Source organism: Ahaetulla prasina, chromosome 4, assembly GCF_028640845.1.
Source record: "Ahaetulla prasina isolate Xishuangbanna chromosome 4, ASM2864084v1, whole genome shotgun sequence".
NCBI classification, from domain to species: Eukaryota; Metazoa; Chordata; class Lepidosauria; order Squamata; family Colubridae; genus Ahaetulla; species Ahaetulla prasina.
The window spans coordinates 43591136-43610039 of NC_080542.1; the positions used below are offsets into that span (position 1 = coordinate 43591136).

The 18904-nt window shown below is 42.5% G+C and overlaps 2 protein-coding genes across 4 annotated transcripts in view; both read left to right on the forward strand.

The window, feature by feature from the left end:
- The window catches only part of TOP2A (DNA topoisomerase II alpha), a 52135-nt gene extending 50295 nt beyond the window's left edge, over positions 1-1840 (forward strand). For both annotated transcript variants that reach the window (XM_058182907.1, XM_058182908.1), the window contains 2 exons: positions 470-681; positions 1494-1840. In XM_058182907.1, the coding sequence (XP_058038890.1) occupies positions 470-681; positions 1494-1634 (353 nt within the window). In that variant the 3' untranslated portion in view covers positions 1635-1840. The remainder of the gene's footprint in view (positions 1-469; positions 682-1493) is intronic.
- Positions 1841-9671: 7831 nt separating this feature from the next.
- GJD3 (gap junction protein delta 3) lies at positions 9672-17316 on the forward strand. Of its 2 annotated transcripts, none has more exons than XM_058183365.1 (2): positions 9672-9804; positions 16394-17316. In XM_058183365.1, the coding sequence occupies exon 2, from the start codon at positions 16399-16401 to the stop codon at positions 17314-17316; it is 918 nt and encodes a 305-aa protein (XP_058039348.1). In that variant the 5' UTR covers positions 9672-9804; positions 16394-16398. The 2 variants fall into 2 exon arrangements, with proteins under 2 accessions (XP_058039348.1, XP_058039350.1); XM_058183367.1 differs by having other exon boundaries at positions 9691-9804; positions 16397-17316.
- Positions 17317-18904: the final 1588 nt, after the last annotated feature.

The following is an 18904-nucleotide window of genomic DNA, read 5'->3' on the forward strand; positions in this document are numbered from 1 at the left end:
CAACTTCCAGTAGGCCCGGAACACCTGAAAATCAGCTGGCCAGCGTGTGCAAAAAACGAGCTTAGCTAAGGCAATGCTCACGTGCCCACAGATATGGCTCCGTGTGCCACCTGTGTCACATGTGCCATAGGTTTGCCATCATGGTGCTAGTACTTTGCAAAAAAAAGTTTTACTTTAAATTTTACTTTATTTTTCTTTTAGAGGGGGTGCTGGCTCAGTGGTCTAAGACACTGGGTTTGTCAGCTAGAAAGCTGACATCCAACTGCCATGTGACGGGATAAACTCCTGTTATTCACCCCATTTCTGTTTTTTCTTATTCCTGTCTAGTAGAACAACTAGGAAGTACAGTACAACTTAATTATTTTCCCTGATTAGGAATTAAGCATTTCTAAATCTGTTATCAGTATTTCTGATACTGAAAGAAGCTTAAAGATGTGGTGCTGACAAAGATTTGTTTCTATTTCTTTAGGCAATCAGCCTCCTGTTCAGGAACCTTTCACTAAGAAAAAGGCAAAGACAAAACACACCAAGGCTAAGAGTTCAAGTTCCAGTTCAGATGATGGCCTCCAAAAGCTTAGCAAACTGAAGAAAACTGCTAAAAGAAGGGTGTCTTCCTCTTCCAGTAGTGAAGATTCTGATCCTGACTTTGGCCAAACCCTTAAAAAAAGAATAGCACTTAAGGTTTGCTTGTTTTCATTACTATCTCTGAGCTTTTAGTGTAACCTTAAAAGATGCCCTAGGTTAAGCCTACTCTGTTGGACCACAAACTATTTGGCATGTATGGGATAAATACGTATTTTCAGGGAGTTCAGTAAAAAAAAAAAAGAGGATTAATTGAAACAAATAATTTGCCTGAGTTTCTCATACTGAGTAGAAGCTTTCTATGCTGCAACAAACCTAACTTGTCATTTGGGAAAAGTAACACTATGCTCACAGTCACACTATGCTAATTTATCTTTCTCTAGTTTAGATGCTTATTGCGTAAACTAGAAATCTTACCCTCCCCTTAAGGCCTTTATAAAACAAGGCAAAGAACTAAAGACCACTTCAGAACTTTTTAATCCTGACATAAAGCTCCATTTTGCCCTGTCTGCCCATCATAGCAACTATGAAAATGAGAGGAGATGCTCCCACCAAATTAAAGCAGAATTATTTCAGCTTTGTGAAATTCTTTGAAAACTAGCTTGGTGTCTGGCGTTCATCATTCCCCCAAAACTGCTGCCTTCCTTTTTTCCTGTTTGGTAAGAGGATATTATATCACAATGGATTTTTGTCTCCTGGTGCTCAAGAAAGCACAAACTGTGATGATGAGCAAGATGTGGAGTGTTGAGTCAATTAGCATCATTTCTTTTAAGTCCTGTTATCCTGAATATTATCACCTCATTTCTTTTCTTAGAATATTATAATTGTTGTGGCATCCATTATGTAGAAGATTGCAGTGCTATGCATGGAACTGTCCTGAGAGTTTATTGTTCTTCATTCTTACTTTGTAGAAATCCAAGCATGTGGATGAATCATTTGTCGCTGAACTAGGCTCTGATGAGGGCTTTGGTCAGCCCATGATCTGTGACAGACCAATTCGCAGTAAGAAGCTAGTTCATTATCTGGAGCAGTCAGAAGATGACCACTTCTAATCTAACAACAAAATATATTTGCATTTCTCTTCATTGTAGTTAAAAATTAATTCTTTAGTAAACAGAGAAACTGATTTCAAATACTTTTTATGAGATACCTGATGATATTAAATGTTGTGCTTTTTTCTAATGCTGTAAATATTTGTCTGTCCTTTTTCTAGCAGTCATTCTTGATAAAACCATAAGTAATAAAAAGTAGCAGTTTATATTTTTTTTCATGTCTTTCTTTCAGCAGTAAAATATATATACTTTATTCTCTGGACTCAAAGACAGCATTCATATATTAGAACATCTGATCTCAAAGTTCTCTCTGGATTGTTCCATCCAGATTGCAATTCTAAAGTTCTTTGCATGCACTTTGGAAACTGAAATGCTAGGCAGCATTTATGTCAGTAATTATCATTTAAATTACTGTGAAGGAGGATGGTGAGAGCCACCTTGATTCAACAGTTAAAGCAATACAGCTGGAAATCAAGGACCCTGATTTCTAGTTCAATCGTGGACACAAAGTCAGCTGTTGACTTAGGGCCAGTCATTTTATTTCAGTCCTAGGAAGGAGGTAATGATAAGTCACTTATGAGAAACTTTGCCAAGAAAAACATAGGCACTTGGTCAAGAAGTCTCTTGAATATCAGACACAATTGGAAGTGGGGGGGGGCATGAAGACTTTCTGCTTTCTTCGTCAGGAATATAAAAACATTAGGGCTGGGCAATAAAGATAATTCATGCATTAGAATAGATTTGACCAGGAAGAGTAGCTTTGGAGTACAAGGAGCACAAGTACAGCACTTAACTACAATTCATGAGAGTAATTTCCTTTTTATGATTATGTGGTTACTTCATGGAAATGTAGGACTGATTGTCTTCTCCTCCTCTGATCCAATCAATAAGGGTTTTTGAGGCCTGGCATCTTAACAGCTCTGGAGTAAGATACTCACTGAATTCATTTCCACAAAAAAAGGACTTGTTAATGTTCTCTCTCACTGCATCATGAATTGAATACTTACACTTATACCTTGTTTAGCTATTTTCTTCATTTCAAAGGGAAATAATGTTTTATAAAATGCTCTCTTCCTCTAATTAGATACTAAATCATTTTCAGCTATTTCTGAGCTTACCAGTTAATCACAAAAAGGAAGTTACTTTCATAAATTGTAGTTAAGTGCTGCGCTTATGCTCCTTGTTTTCCTTGTTCTTCCCTGGTCAAACCTATTCTAATGCATGCATTGCCTTTATTCACAGAAGGAAAGCTGCCCCTCCACTAATAACATTGGGAAGGGGGGGGGGACATCAACACAACTAAACTACACAACACTACAGCACTACACAACTAAAACTGAATATATTGATTTCTGCAGACTTCTCCAAGGGAGTCCTAGCTTGACAATTGTTTTAGTAAATTCCAGTTCAGATCACATTTTGAATGAATTATTCATCTACTGAGTGTAAAGTTTTACTGAAAATCTACATTCTAAGGTACTTAATGGGTTCAAGTTATTTTTCTTTATTGCTTCCTGTTGTCCAAGCAGAAAATCTTAATAATGGGGTACAGTAGTACAAATCCTATTATAGAATGTAGTTTTAAAACCCTAAGAATAAAATCTGCCTTGAAATATCTTGTCCATCCCCGTCTCTCTCCCTTCCCCCTCCCCCAATTGAATACACAAATAAGCATCAGACTGGAAGGCAAAAAATCTAGAGCAAAGACATGCAGGTACATAACAGGCAGCTCTGGAGATACATAATTTTGTCACAGGGCAGCAGAGAGAGCAAGTGATAACGTAACTCCACAGCCTTGAAAAAATAATATATCACCTGCAAAAGTTATTCAGAAAGCCTCTTTAGGGCCAGACTCCAAACTATTGCTTTTTCTTCCACTGATGAATCTCACTTTTGAAAAAAACAGATCTGAGCATGATGTTATCAGGCCCGGACCTTTGGTGTGGCCCCTTCCTCTCCACCCAGCATGGATCATACAAATGACATTCCAGGGCCCTCTATCAGTTAGACCAAAGTGTTTATTGGAAAGCAGTCAAGTGTTGAAAGAGCTGTCAGAGTTTCCACTGGGGGGGGGGAGGGGGAGACTGGGTGGGATGGAAAGGAATATGGCTGCAGAGTTTCAACCAACACTTCAGTCTCCTGTACTGTGCTATTTAAAGACTCTCAAATCACTAAGAAAAACCTCCGCAGCATTAAATGCACCTTATGGAGGAACCAGTTGTCCAATTCCTTTGTATAACAAGAGCTTTTTCAGAGTTATGGATGTGCTGTTGGAAAACAATTTTTGGTTATTTATTCTTTATAAAATGTATAGTCTACTCTCCCCTTGTTTTTATAATAATCATGTGCAGTATGGAAAGTTGAGAGATATCAATACACAGCTATGTATTTTTGCTTTCTGGCTTAATACCTTTCCTGAACATAGCCATTATAATTTGCAAACCATAATTTATACTTTAGTGTGTTAGCCAATTGTTTTTTATTTGCTAAATCATGGTTAAGTATTGATTTTTCATATTTGTGATTCAAATTCAATCATAAATTCTTGGCCAAATAGGAAATTAAGTCCATCTTAATTCTATGAATAATGAAAGCTAATAAATTAAAAAACTGACCTAACATAACACACATTTTTGCATCATATTTTATCCAGTCTCAGTGATACTCATCTTTGCCTTGAAATTTTTCTTATTGAATCTAACATCTAAAGTCCTGAAAGTTGATAGAGCTAATATCTTTTAAACCTGAAATTGTTTTCAGAGATTTAGCACTGCAATTACAAAACATACACTATTACTTTATGTTCAAATGATTTTTCTGTTTTTGCAACATTTAAGACATATTTCAGAAACATTCCTTAAGCCAGATGGCCATTCTACACTAGTCCTACTTCCTATAAGATAAAACAACAACACATAAGGCAATGTCCATTATATCAACTTCTGCTTCCAATATTGGAAGAAAGCCCTCAAAGTTTCAGGTGTGTTAAAAGCCTGTATTTGAATTTGAATGCTGGACACCCATGTGAGATCATGTCAATAAAAAGAAAAAATGTGTTAACAGGACGAGACAGCAAAATTATCAGTATTAATTTTAAGGATAGCTAGCAGAGACCAACTCAATGTTACCTTGGAAAGCAAGCAGAGATTATTTATTAATAACTTCAAGATGAACTAATGCCAAATTATGGTTTATTAGTGAACTCAATCAATGAAATTGGGTCAAAGCTTAATCTGTGACAATGTATGTTTCCAAAATATTGATAGCCAGTGGCAACCAACATTCTCATACTGGCCCCCAATCATGCCTTATTAGGAATAACAAATAAATGTTCTAAGGAAAGCAGAGCTTGTTAATGATGGCCAGCCTATAAACTATTGTTGAAGGCATGTACTGCATCATAATGTTATGTAATGCCAGATAAATAAAGCCCCCCCTCATCTCCGATCTTATACAGGAGGGGTGTGTGGACCTGATTGGCATTTCGGAGATCTGGTTGGGCACAGAAGGGGGGGTTCCCCTGATAGAGATGTGCCCACCGGGTTTCCGTGCGTTCCATCAGGCCAGGGTCCAGGGTAGGGGTGGGGGAGTGGCGGTTATTATCAACGAGAGTCTTGAGCCGAGGGAGATCACTGTACCACAGATAACCGGATGTGAGTCCCTCCTTGTGAAGTGGGGCCGTGGGGTTCAGGTGGGTTTACTGATCACGTACCTAGCTCCTTGCTACGTGACAGAAACCCTGCCTGAGCTGTTGGAGGTGGTCGCCGGGACGGCAGTGGAGATCCCCAGGCTTATGGTCATGGGGGATTTCAATTTGCCGTCGGTGGGGATAGCATCCACATCAGCTCGGGAGTTCATGGCTTCCATGACGGCCTTGAACCTGACCCAGTTAGTGAACGACCCCACTCACATCGGGGGGAACACTCTGGATTTGATTTTTGTCTCTGGACAGTGGTTGAATGATCTGGAATTAGGGGAGTTAGTTATCAAACCCTTGTCATGGTCAGATCATTCACTCCTTCAGCTAGACTTTCGAACCGCTGACCCCCACCGCAAGGAGACGGAACCGACTCGCTGGTTCCGTCCCAGGCGCCTGATGGACCCTGAAGGGTTCCAGACGGAGCTTGGGCTATTCCCTGAGGATTTAGCCCACGACTCGGCTGAAGCTCTGGTCGCCGCCTGGGATCGGGCGGTGGCTGGCGCTCTAGATCGAGTCGTACCTTTGCGGCCTCTGACCCGGTGCCGATCTCGTTTAGCCCCTTGGTACTCTGAGGGGCTGAGGGAAATGAAGCGCCGGAAAAGACGCCTAGAGAGTATCTGGAGGGCCAGCCGCTCCGAATCTGACCGGACACTAGTTAGGTCTCAAATTTAGACCTATCTAGTGGCGATGAGGAAAAAAACGGGAGTATTTTTCCAACCTCATTGCATCAGCAGATAACCGCCCAGCCGCCCTGTTTGGGGTGACCCGCTCGCTCCTCCATCAGGGAACGGTAGAGGATCCCTTAAAGGGTCGAGCTGAGGAATTTGGACAATATCTGTTTGATAAAATCGCTCAAATTCGGGAAGGGTTGGACACAGACTGGGTGGATCCAGACGGGGTGGAGGAGGCAAGTCTTGATGTTATTATCTGGGATGAGTTTGATCCTGTGGCTCCTGAGGACATGGACAGGTTAATGGGGAGATTGAATGCAACCACATGTTTATTGGACCCATGTCCCTTCTGGTTGGTTTTGGCCACCCGGGAGGTGACACGAGGCTGGCTCCAGAAAATTGTGAACGCTTCTTTGATGGAGGGTGTTTTCCCTGCCGCCTTGAAAGAGGCGGTGGTGAGGGCCCCTCCTCAAGAAGCCTTCCCTTGACCCAGCTAGTTTAGCAAATTATCGTCCGGTCTCCAACCTTCGCTTTGTGGCAAAGGTTGTCGAGAGTGTGGTTGCACGACAGTTGCCCCAGTACCTGGATGAAACTGTCTATCTTGATCCATTCCAGTCCGGTTTCCGGCCTGGTCATAGCATGGAAACAGCCTTGGTCGCGCTAGTTGATGATCTCTTGAGGGCTCGGGACAGAGGTTGTTCCTCTGTCTTGGTCCTATTAGATCTCTCAGCGGCTTTTGATACCATCGATCATGGTATCCTGCTGCGCCGACTCGAGGGACTTGGAGTGAGGGGCACTGTTCATCGGTGGTTCTCCTCCTACCTCTCCGACCGGTCGCAGATGGTGTTGACGGGGGGACAGAGATCGACCCCAAGGCGCCTCTTATGTGGGGTGCCACAAGGATCGGTTCTCTCGCCTCTTCTGTTCAACATCTATATGAAGCCGCTGGGTGAGATCATCCGTGGTTTTGGGGTGAGTTGTCATCTATACGCTGATGATACCCAGCTCTATATTTCCACCCCTAACCACCCCAATGAGGCTGTTGAAGTGATGTCCCAGTGCCTGGGGGCCGTACGGGTTTGGATGGGGAGGAACAGACTCAGACTAAATCCCACCAAGACCGAGTGGCTGTGGATGCCGGCGGCCCGGTACAGTCAGCTAATTCCATCACTGACCATTGGGGGCGAACTATTGGCCCCCACGGAAAGGGCTCGTAATCTGGGCGTCCTCCTGGATGCACGGCTGTCTTTAGAAGATCATATGATAGCTGTCACCAGGGGAGCTTTTCATCAGGTTCGCCTGATACGCCAGTTACGCCCCTTTCTGGATCGGGCTTCCTTATGCACGGTCGCTCATGCCCTTGTTACATCCCGCCTGGACTACTGTAATGCTCTCTACATGGGGCTCCCCTTGAAGGGTACCCGGAGACTCCAACTGGTCCAGAATGCGGCTGCGCGGGTGATAGAAGGAGCACCTTGTGGCTCCCGTGTAACACCCCTCCTGCGTAGTCTGCACTGGCTCCCGGTGGTCTTCCAGGTTCACTTCAAGGTACTTGTTATCACCTTTAAAACGCTCCATGGCCTAGGGCCGGGATATTTACGGGACCGCCTACTGCCACCATTAACCTCTCACCGACCAGTGCGTTCTCACAGAGAGGGCCTCCTCTGGATACCGTCAGCTAAACAATGTCGGCTGGCGACCTCTAGGGGGAGGGCCTTCTCTGTGGTGGCCCCTATCCTCTGGAACGAACTCCCTCTGGGGCTTCGTCAACTCCCCGATCTCAGGTCCTTCCGCCGCGAGCTGAAGACGTTGCTGTTTCGAAGAGCAGGACTAGCTTGAACGTAGTTTTTAAATTGGGATTTTTAAAAAAGGGGTTTAATTGAGGTTTTAAATTTGTATTTAAAAGTTTTAGGGCATCAATTGAATTTAACTGTCTATTCTTTTAACTGTTTATATGTATTATATGTTTTCTGTTGTTTTTTGGCTGTGAACCGCCCTGAGTCTTTCGGGAGATGGGCGGTATACAAATATAATAAATAATAAATAATACTGCAAAGTCTGGAAGCCAAGACATCAGCTGTTCACCCTGCAGACAACCATACATCTGGGTGTCAGAGTTTTCCCTGGTCTCTCTCTTTTTCTTGGCTTCAGGCAGAGAGATTAGGGCAGGAAAAACAAAGTCAAACCTGGTGTGGCTCTGTTTATGGAAGGAAACAGGTCTGCTCCACAAGTGGAAAGCAGAAGAGCATCCCAAACAGAATTCCACAGCAGAAGTTGGCAATGATCTGGGCTAGATCAGCGGTCACCAACTGGTGGTCCGCGGACCACTGGTGGCCCACAAGAAAATGTTGGTGGTCCCCAGAAAAATTATTTGCATTTTTTATATTGCACTAAATCAAGGGTCCTCAAACTATGGCCCCTGGACTGGATACTTGCAATGAGATCTTGTGTTGCTGCAGAGAGTCTCCCCCTTCAGGGTCTTTTTGTGTGGGTTGGGGTCTGCTTCAGCCTCCTGGTGTGGGTCTTTGGGCGAAGGCTGGAAGGAAGAGTGGTGGTGAAGAGACGAAGGGCCTTATTCCAGTGGGATTGCATCATGGTCTGGAACTGTTGACCATCTCAGCCCACTGGGCCTCCAGGCACTAGTACCTGGCCTTGCACTCCCACAGGTTTTCCCTCTGCTTGGAAAGCCTGTGCTCATAGTCCTCAGTGGGGTGCTTCTGCTGAGCCTCCTTCTCGATCAGATCCAGTTTGAACTGAGCCAACTCTTTTGCCAACTCTGTCTCATGGTGGCTGCTTAGCTCTAACAACTGCTTCCTGTTGGGACCCTAAGGAGTCCAGGCGGGGAGGCGAGGAGTAGCTGGGGGGGGCGAGTAGAGGCCAGCAAGGCACACCTCGACCTGAGTGACATCAAGTTTGTCAAGCCAACTCAGTCACATGACCACCTAGCCACACCCAGCCAGCCAGTCATTAAGCAGATCATATTAGTGGTCCACAGGATTTAAAATTTTGAATTTAGTGGTCCCTGAGGTCTGAAACTGGACTAGATGATCTTTAACAATCCAGTTATGAGATAGATACATATTGGCAGCAGCCCGGAGGTACATCTGTCTGATTTGAAGGTCTCATGTTTAGTTCCTGGCATCTTTCCTACAAAGATCTTATCTACAGAGCCAAAAGGGGAAAGAAAGAGTCCAATTCTGAGAAATCCCTAGCCTTCTTCTTGGGAGACATTTCCAGGTCCCTTCTAAATTTAAGAACCTCAGAATCAAAAATAACAAGGAAGAATGAGGAAGGTTAATGATACATTTTTCTAACTATCTTTTTTTATTATTCTAATCTATTGTCTTTTATTGGAGATTCCTATAACATTTAGGATTCCTAAATCCTAAAGGGTGAGAATTCTATTTGCTTTTTTAAATGAGGTTAAGTCTAAATAGACACCATCGCTGCCTGCAGCCTCTAAGGCTTGAAAAAGTATCTGCTTCCTAGAGAGGAGAGGAAATGGGGCATTGTTGTCCCCTTGCTGAGAAGACCACTAGGCAGGCCAGAGAAACAGCCCTGTCACTTTAACAGTTGAATGTTTCCAGGCTGAGCTAAAGGAAAAGCCCACCCTCTTTCTCTCCATGCCACTATCCCAGCTAGAGCTGAAGGCAGCAGGAAGAGAACAAAAGATGCCAGACAGACTCAAAACCCAGCTTTAGGTAAAGCAGGTGCCAGCATCCCAGGTGACAAGATAAAATGGAGAGCTGAGATCTTTGAGCAAGCCAGAAGGCGGCATCACATCAGAGCTGAAATACAGGTAAGATGGAGAAAACTTGTATCTGTTTTCCAGAAGTAAAGTTCTGCAAATTCTACTGCCATATGGATATTTTTATTTAGAAAAGTGGGATAGGGAGAAAAACAATGCAGTGACTAAAGGAGAGCACCTTGGGTGTGTGTGTGTGTGTGTGTGTGTGTGTGTGTGTGTGTGTGTACTTTGTGGATACCATATACCTTGCAGTATGATCGTTCCAGGTCTTTTCTTAGAGTGAGGATTATCAGAAGCAAATATTTCATAGAAAGGAGCGAATTGAAAAAGTCTTCAATCCTAGTGAGTAATTCTCCACATTATTCCCACTTAATTTTATGCAAATATTCAATGATTTCAGGGATAATGTGGGCCTTCCTCTATTCTTAGAGGTTGACTCAGCCTTCCATCCTTCCGAGGTGGGTAAAATGAGGACCCACCTTGGAAGAAGTTGGGGGCAATATGCTGACTCTGTAAACCGTTTAAAGAGGGCTGTAAAGAACTGTGAAGTAGCATATAAGTCTAAGTGCTTTTGCTGTTCTAGAAACTTTACAGGACAAAGTGGGAGCAAACAACTTTTTTTATTGGATCGCAGTAAGCATTAGTAGAAAATCAGCTAAGGGAATAGAATCATAAAATCATCAGACTGGAAGGGACCTTGGAGGTCCTTAGTCTATTCCGAACAAATGGTCGTCCCATCTTTTCTTAAAACCCTCCAGCAATGGAGCACTCATACCTTCAGGAGGCAAACAGTTCCATTGATTAATTGTTCTCACTGTCAGGAAATTTCTCCTTAGTTCCAGGTTGGATCTTCCTCTGACAAACTTCCCCCCATTGATTCTTGACCTGCCCTTTGGAAAATAATTGATCCTCTCTTCAAGTACTAGAAGTAACAGTAACAGAGTTGGAAGGGACCTTGGAGGTCATCAAGTCCAACCCCCTCCTCACGCAGGAGACCTATACTAGAGATTCGAACCGCTGACCTTTCTGATCGATGAGCTCAGCGTCTTAGCCACTGAGCCCCCTAGGGAGCTGCTTCTCTTTCTTAGACTAAACATATTGAGTCCCTTAACTGTTCAGATTATTGCGCAGTTCATTTTCTTATTTGCATTTATAATCCACTTGTTACTAGAGTGGTCCAGCCAGCTAATACTTCACCTAAAATATGAATAGCTAAAACCCTAAAAAAATTAGCAAAATTTATTTGTGGTGCAAAATTAAGGATCATTTTAGGTATAATCATCAGTGTTACTAAAAGTAATTTCATGTAGACATTTACATTTTATTAAAAAAGATTTCCCAATACCTCTTTTAAATATGCAAATATTCTTTTGCTTTCCTAAGCATTTATGCAGTAGCTTTTTAACTACATTGAAATTATGTTTGTTTGTATGTGTGTGGCTATTAGTGAAAATAAAATCGTAGGTAAATAAATGAGAAATGACCGTGCATTTTATAAATTAATTATAGTGAGCATACAGCTATTCATCAATGAATTAGGACTATGAATTAAGGCTTTGGGCTACTGAATAGCCTGATAAATTTATAAACGTGTAAGTGCACACTAATACTGACGTATTTCTCTATAATATGAAATAATGTAGAGTTTATTATACAAAAGCTACTCTGAGCTAGAAGAAAAGCATCTGTGATATATTTTGTAATATATTCTAATTTAACCCACATATAAATCTTTGGTATTGAATTATCCTATTAGAATAACTTAAAGTAAGAAGCAACAGTGAGTGTGCCATCCATTTAGATGGCATAGATAAAAATCTGAGCAATTTGTATTATTCTACTATTGTTCCATCCTATCAGAAGTGGATCATTCCTTGAAACTATATGAAAAGGAGAATTCAAAATGAACTACTTCCTCACAAAATTCTCAACAATCTCCCATGACATCCTGATGGCTACAGGTAGTCTTCAGCTTACAAACATTCATCTAGCAACCATTCAAAGTTAAAATTGAACTGAAAATGTGACATACAACCAGTCCTTGAATTTCAAAAATATTGCAACATCCCCGTGATCATGTGGCCAGAATTCAGGCTCTGAGCTACTGGTGTGTATTTTATGATGGCATCCCAGGGGCATGGGATTGCCATCTGTGACATCTCAGCCAACTTCAGACAAGCAAAGTCAATGGGGGAAGACAGATTCATTCAGCAACCACGAATTTAGAATTGCAGTGATTTGTTTAACAATAGTGCTAAAGGGGTCATAACATTGGGCACAACTCATTTAACAATTACCTTGCTTAGCAATGGAAATTTTGGTGCCAATGCTGGTTGTAAGTCAAGGACCACTTGTACAGCCACACAAAGCCTCTCATGGTTCCAGAATGTTCTCACAGCTTAGATTATGTAGGTTTTGGCAGCTTTCTTCCTACTTTTTTGCTGCAGAAAGTTCCTTTGCGGAAAGCAAGACTGGTTAGCATCGGTTAGCTATTTTGATCTTACCAGTGTAGATATTGTATTTTTTAAATTGAGACTTTTCTGGAGCACTTGAGAAAAAGAGCTCTATTTTTAGGATGAAAACTTCCTGCCAGAGCCAGTCCTAGAAAATAAAAAATAACAATGGTGGAAAGTTATAATCCAGTTTTGGAAATGTGCATTCCTGCACAGAGAAAGATCTCTGAAGTGAAAGAAAACAATGTGGGAGGCTCAGAGAGGTGGGGGAAAACAGCCTCAACCAATTGTCTTCTAATAAAATTTGTATAGAAACTTGTTTTGTGAGTGTGCCTATTCTCAAAATTCTAATTATGTCCAGTGGTGGGATTCAAATAATTTAACAACAGGTTCTCTGCCTTAATGATTTATTCCAACAGCCAGTTCACCAAACTGCTCAGAAAGTTAACAACTGGTTCTCCCGAAGTGGTGCAAACTGGCTGAATCCCACCACTGATTATGTCCACTAACCCTCAAAAGTTGTGAATCCTTTCCTCTAAAAGCATAACTTTTGAAATGTAAAAGTATACTTGGCTTCTTCTTTTAGTTCAGAAGACATGCTGCATTCTCTTACTGTACACTTAGCCCACATTTATGACTGTTTCTAGGCATTCATTTTCTCCAGAGACTGCTACTGTCTCTGCAATGCCCAGTGGAAATTCTTGTCTCAGACTAATGAAGCAATCTCTCCCCAAAGCAATTTACCCACTTAGCTAACTGGGGATTGGGATAAGCTGTGAGATAGTAGTTGAAATTCCTTCTTTCCAGATAAGTTAACAACAGACCAAAAAAAAAAAATACATCTCTGTCTTGATGTTGTCATTAACCTGTCTTGACGTTGCCAAGACTTTCATGTTCCTTTCAAAGCAAAATGATTTCCCCTAGAGTAGTTGAGATGAGAATGGAGAGAGTGATTCACCCTGATCTTTGGTACTACATCTACAGTATAGATATTTAGTTCATTTAGTTCATCCATAGTGTAGTACCATATTTTTTGGACTATAAGACATACCGGAGTATAAGATACACCAAGATTTTGAAGAGGTAAACAAGAAAAAAAAGTGTTTGACCTCCCCAGCCCCCAGAAGCACTCTGCGGGCCTCCCAAACCTTCTGTGCATCCCATTTTTATGAAAACAGAATGTGCAGAGGGTTTGGGAGGCCTTCAGAGTGCTTCTGGGGGCTGTGGAGGGCAAAAATGCAATGCGTGGGGGGGTTTGGAAACCAAAAATGGGGCCGTTTTTCACAAAAACAGGGCCGGCAGAGGGTTTGGGAGGCCTGTAGAGTGCTCCTGGGGGCTGGGGAGGGCAAAGATGCAATGCATGGGGGGTTTGGGAGGCCAAAAATGGGCCTGTTTTTCACAGAATGGGCCCATTTTTCACAAAAATGGAACACACAGAGGGTTTGGGAGGCCTGCAGAATGCTCCTGGGGACTGCGGAGGGCAAAAACAAACCCCTTTTTGCGAAAAATGGGCCAATTTTTGTGACAAACTGGGCCGTTTTTGGCCTCCCAAACCCCCCACATGTCATGTTTTAGCCCTCCCCAGCCACCAGGAGCACTCTGCAGGTCTCTCAAACCCTCTGTGCATCCCATTTTGCAAAACTTTAAGCCTGGAGGATTTCAACTCCCAGGCCTGTTTTTGGCAAAAACGGAATGCGGGGTAGGATTTCAAGAGGCCAAAAATGGCTGTATTTGGTATATAAGACACACCAACATTTCCACCCTCTTTTAGTGTGGAAAAAAGTGAGTCTTATACTCTGAAAAGTACGGTAACTTGTTTATTCAAACCCACTTTCTTGAAAACATATGGATTCTTGGACCACATATGTTACATGGGAATGCTCTTGAGGACCAATCAGAAGCTACACTTGGTCCCAAATACACCTGTGCCCTAATATGCCCATGTAAACCTATGTTTTGTTAGCTGCACTGGTTGCCAATAAGCTTCTTGGGGCAATTTGAAGTATCGGTTATTTGTAAACTTGTAAACCCATCTGGCATAGGGCCTGCCTATTTGAGGGAACATGTGGGAACATCACAAAGGTGCTTTTCAAAAAGACAACTGGACTTCCTTGGTTATTTTCTTTGAAAATATTTTAATTCCCATCCTAGAAACATCCTTCTGAAGAAATGTCTTGGATGAGAAGCAAAACATTTTCAAAGAAAAAAAACCAAGCAAATCCAGTTGCCTTTCGGAAAAGCACCTTTGCAACAACCACAGAAGTGGGTTTCAATTTCAGCCACTACTGGTTTGCTTGTGGGCGCACTCACGTGTGACGCTTCTGTACATGCACAGAAGCTTCTGCGCATGTGCAGTGATGTCCAGGCAGGTAGGCAAAGCCTCCTGCCGCCACCGCTACTGGTTTGCTTGTGGCCGCGCACGTGCGTGACGCTTCTGCACATGTGCAGAGATGTCCGGGCAAGTGGGCGGAGCCTCCTGCTGCCAGTTCGCTCAAACTGGTAGCAACCGACCACTGGACAACCATGACTTGGATGACTGAGATCTTCCATAGACATGTGCCTCCCACAGTTTCCAACGTCCTAATCTGTTCAGACAGAGTCAGGTGTTCTGGATCCCATCAAGTAATATCATGTGATGGGATCTGGGAAATATGATTTCATTGCTATAGGGCCTGCCCGCAGGAACAGCTCTCCTCCGGATAGTCAGATCCCAGTCTCACTCTCCTTCTAAAATGCTTTGAAGATCTGTCTCTTTCCCAAAACCTTCAAATAAGAGTGACTGCACAATTCATTTGGGATGTTGGGTAGAACTGAGACTGGTTTTGGATTACCACTTTGGGATTAACCATTAAGGGTTTTTTGGGTTTTTTTATATACTTGCTTTTTATTGCTTGCTGTCCAGAGTTGCTTGGAGTTGAACAGCTCTAAAAATATGCTATATAAATGTAAATAAATATGAAGTAAATAAATACGCAGTATTATAGGGCCTTTAATTTGATTTAGATGCACAGCTGTCAGCAATAAAAGATTCATGTGGAATTTTATTGCATGGCCAGGGAAGGGATATTCAGTTTATGTTGCATGTCCTTTGTTTCTGTAACAATTCTGTGAATAAACCTAGACTAAGATAGGCCCAAGATCACGTAATCTGCATCATCTCTAAAAGAGGATTTGAACCCAGACATCTATTCTCCTAAGCCAGTACACTAACCTCTATATCAGGGGTCTTCAGCCTTGGCAATTTTAAGCCTGGAGGACTTCAACTCCCAGAATTCCCCAGCCAGCTTTGCTTAAACTTAAAAGTGTCATGTGTACCTCTTCGATTGGTCATTCCCAATAATGCATTTATTTCATTAATTTAACTTTACCTGCAATCCTAAACTTCTACCAGGATCAAGACCCACTCTCCTCTTTGCAGGCAGAGAGAGACTCACAACTGAAACAGAAAGATTTCCTGCTATTTCCTGCTGAAACATTCATTTTATTCTACACTCCATTCAGGGGTGAAATGCGCCCGGTTCGGACTGGATCACCTGATCCAGTAGCAATGGTGGCTGGTGATTCAGAGAACCAGTAGCAAAAAACCCTGCTTCCCCGCCCCCCAATGTCCAGCTGAGCTGCGTGATCATCAGAGGTGGGTTTTTTTACTTTTAAAAGCATTTTTTCTTCGACCGAAAAAATGCTTTTAAAAGTTAAAAAAAAAAGGCTCTGATGATTGCGCGGCTCAGCTGGGATCATCAGAGATTTTTAAAAGCATTTTTACAACCATTTCGGCCAAAGAGGTTGTAGCAAAAATGTTTTTAAAAGGCTCCTCTGACAATCCCAGCTGAGTTGCCTGATCGTCAGAGGCTTTTAAAAGCATTTTTTTACAACCACTTTGGCCGAAGAGGTTATAGAAAAAATGCTTTTAAAAGGTAAAAACATAAGTTGGCCATGCCCACCCAGTCACATTACACCCCGCCACCAAGCCACACCCACAGAACCGGTAGTAACAAATTGACTCCATTATTAGTAGAATATTACCACATTCCAAATTATTCGCTGCTTGTGGAGGTCCATCATTTGCCTGCATTTCTCCTCTATTCCCTCTATTTGTTATTTAACCATTTGCTTTTAGCACATCACCAATTCCCTTAGAGAACTTTATTGAAGGTGATCTTTCTGTTCTTCTTTCCTTTCTCCTGCAGCAGCCATGGGCGAGTGGGGATTCTTGAGTTCCTTGCTAGATGCAGTGCAGGAGCACTCACCCATGGTCGGACGGTTCTGGCTGGTGGTGATGCTTATCTTCCGTATCCTCATTCTAGCCACAGTGGGCAGTGATGTCTTTGATGATGAGCAGGAGGAGTTTGAGTGCAACACTAAGCAGGTGGGATGCAAACAGATTTGTTACGACTTGGCATTCCCCATTTCCCATTACCGCTTCTGGGTTTTCCACATTGTGGTGCTCTCGGCCCCAGCTGTTCTGTTCGTCATCTATTCTATGCACCAGACCACCAAGATCAACCGTGGCTTAAAGGAAATTGAAGGAAATCAGGAGGAAGCCAATCAGGCAGAGAGGAAAGTTCAGGAACAATTTGAACTCCAGCCTAGTCAACGAACCCAAAATATTCAAACTTTCTACATAGTCAATGTCATAGTAAGAATCTTGGCTGAGATGGGCTTTCTGGTAGGGCAGTGGATGTTGTATGGCTTCCAAGTAGGATATCAATATATCTGCAAGCATCGTATGTGTCCTCATCTCATTGATTGCTTTGTATCTCGGCCAACCGAGAAGACCATCTTCATTCAGTTCTATTTCATGGTGGGGCTTGTTTCAGCTTTTCTCAGCCTGGCGGAGCTGGCTCACCTTTTGCTCAAGAAGCGGTGCCGGAGACGTCATGTGATTGCTCCTCCTGCTACTGCATCTTATGAACAGCAGGACAATTGGTCCAATCAGAAACAAGAGAAATCACAGCACTTTCTAGCCCCACCTGATGGAGGTACCAAAGAGACATCATCTCATGATGGGATTCCGAACCATTATGAATCCAAGGCTCATTTTCATCATAAGAACTCCACCAAGAGCAGCCGATCTTCCCGTTCTTCTGCCAGAGGTGACTTAACAGTATAAGAGCAGATAATACTTCCTTGTCTCTTTGATTTGTTCCCTGGATGAGCTGGATTCTTCCAGGGCCAGAAATATGAATGGACATCTATTTTCAGCTAAAGTTGAATTTAACTTAGAACAAAAATGCAACGTTCTGCACTATGGGACTTGGTCATTTTTGTGACAATTCATTATTTACTTTCACATACTTATTAAGGGTAGGTTGATATGTCTAAAAATGCTTAAATTTACTGCCATGAAAAATAGATTGATAAGGCTGCCAATATTTTAGAATAGAGGGAATAAAGGAGTGAGATGATTTTCCAGTATTCTGGGATTTTCCTAAGTAGTTGAGCAAGTCCCATTTGAATTAGCAAAATCTGCAATTTATCTGGCTATAGAAGAATATGAGTATCAATGAAAAAAACAAGCAAGGATACTTTTGCTTTTTAAGCAAAAAATGCCAGGGCAGAAAAAATTCAGGCTTTTGCTTGGCTGGTCAATGTATGTCAGGAGTCCTCCTAGTCAGAGGACTATAAATCAGTAAATGAGTATAAACCACGGGTGTCAAACTCAAAGGCTGTGGGCTGCATCCAGCCCATAGGGTGCTTAAATCTGGCCCATGGGGCTGGCCTAGAAATAGCAAAAGATCAGCCCACAGTGCCTCTGGCAGCCAGAACAGAGTGCTGGGGCGGGCCACATCCCACTCCTCACCCAGTTTTGGCCTACAGGGTGTTATAGGAGGCATCCATCCTGTCTCCCACACACATCGGCCTGCAGAGGAGAACTACAATGCTGATCCGGCCCTTGAAGAAATCCAGTTTGACACTCCTGGTATAAACTATTGTTCAAAACCAAGACTACCTGGCTTCTACTGAGATATCTACTACTGCTTAATGTGCAAAAGAAAGCTGGATGGTGATGGATGTTCTCTCACTGTAGTATATCCTCCAGAAAAACAAAAACTGCCCATTGGTACTAAAGGACCTTTGCTGAAGAATTTAAATTAAAAAAAATTAAATGTGTGTTTCAAATTAAAAAACAACAGTCATGGGGAGAGGGGTATAATATGTTGCAGAATAAAGTTTCATTTTAATATCTCAATTTACCAGGATGACTTTGAATCCCACCTAGGATTTATGGACTTTCTTTACATATAAAAGAAGCAAGAAGCTCTTTTGCTTCAAAATACCACACTTTCCTAGAAAAAAAGATACTAGTAAGCCAATAGCAGAAGTCATTCTGTTAGGTTTAAAAAAGGGAGCAACCTGACCAAATTAACTTTGGGTACAGGGATGTTTTATGGTGGGGCTAACACAACCTGTGGCTGCCATTTGGTGAATAACCATACATCTTTCTAGGCAGTCATTTTCTGATTGGATCCATCATACGCTCTCAAGATTTCAAGAATAAGGTAAAGGTAAAGGTTCCCCTCGCACATACGTGCTAGTCGTTGCCGACTCTAGGGGGTGGTGCTCATCTCCGTTTCAAAGCCGAAGAGCCAGCACTGTCCGAAGATGTCTCCGTGGTCATGTGGCCGGCATGACTCAACGCCAAAGGCGCACGGAACGCTGTTACCTTCCCACCACAGGTGGTCCCTATTTTTTTCTAC

Excerpts from the sequence above, each read along its gene's own strand:
- GJD3 (XM_058183365.1), top strand. The coding sequence starts at position 16,399 with ATGGGCGAGTGGGGATTCTTGAGTTCCTTGCTAGATGCAGTGCAGGAG.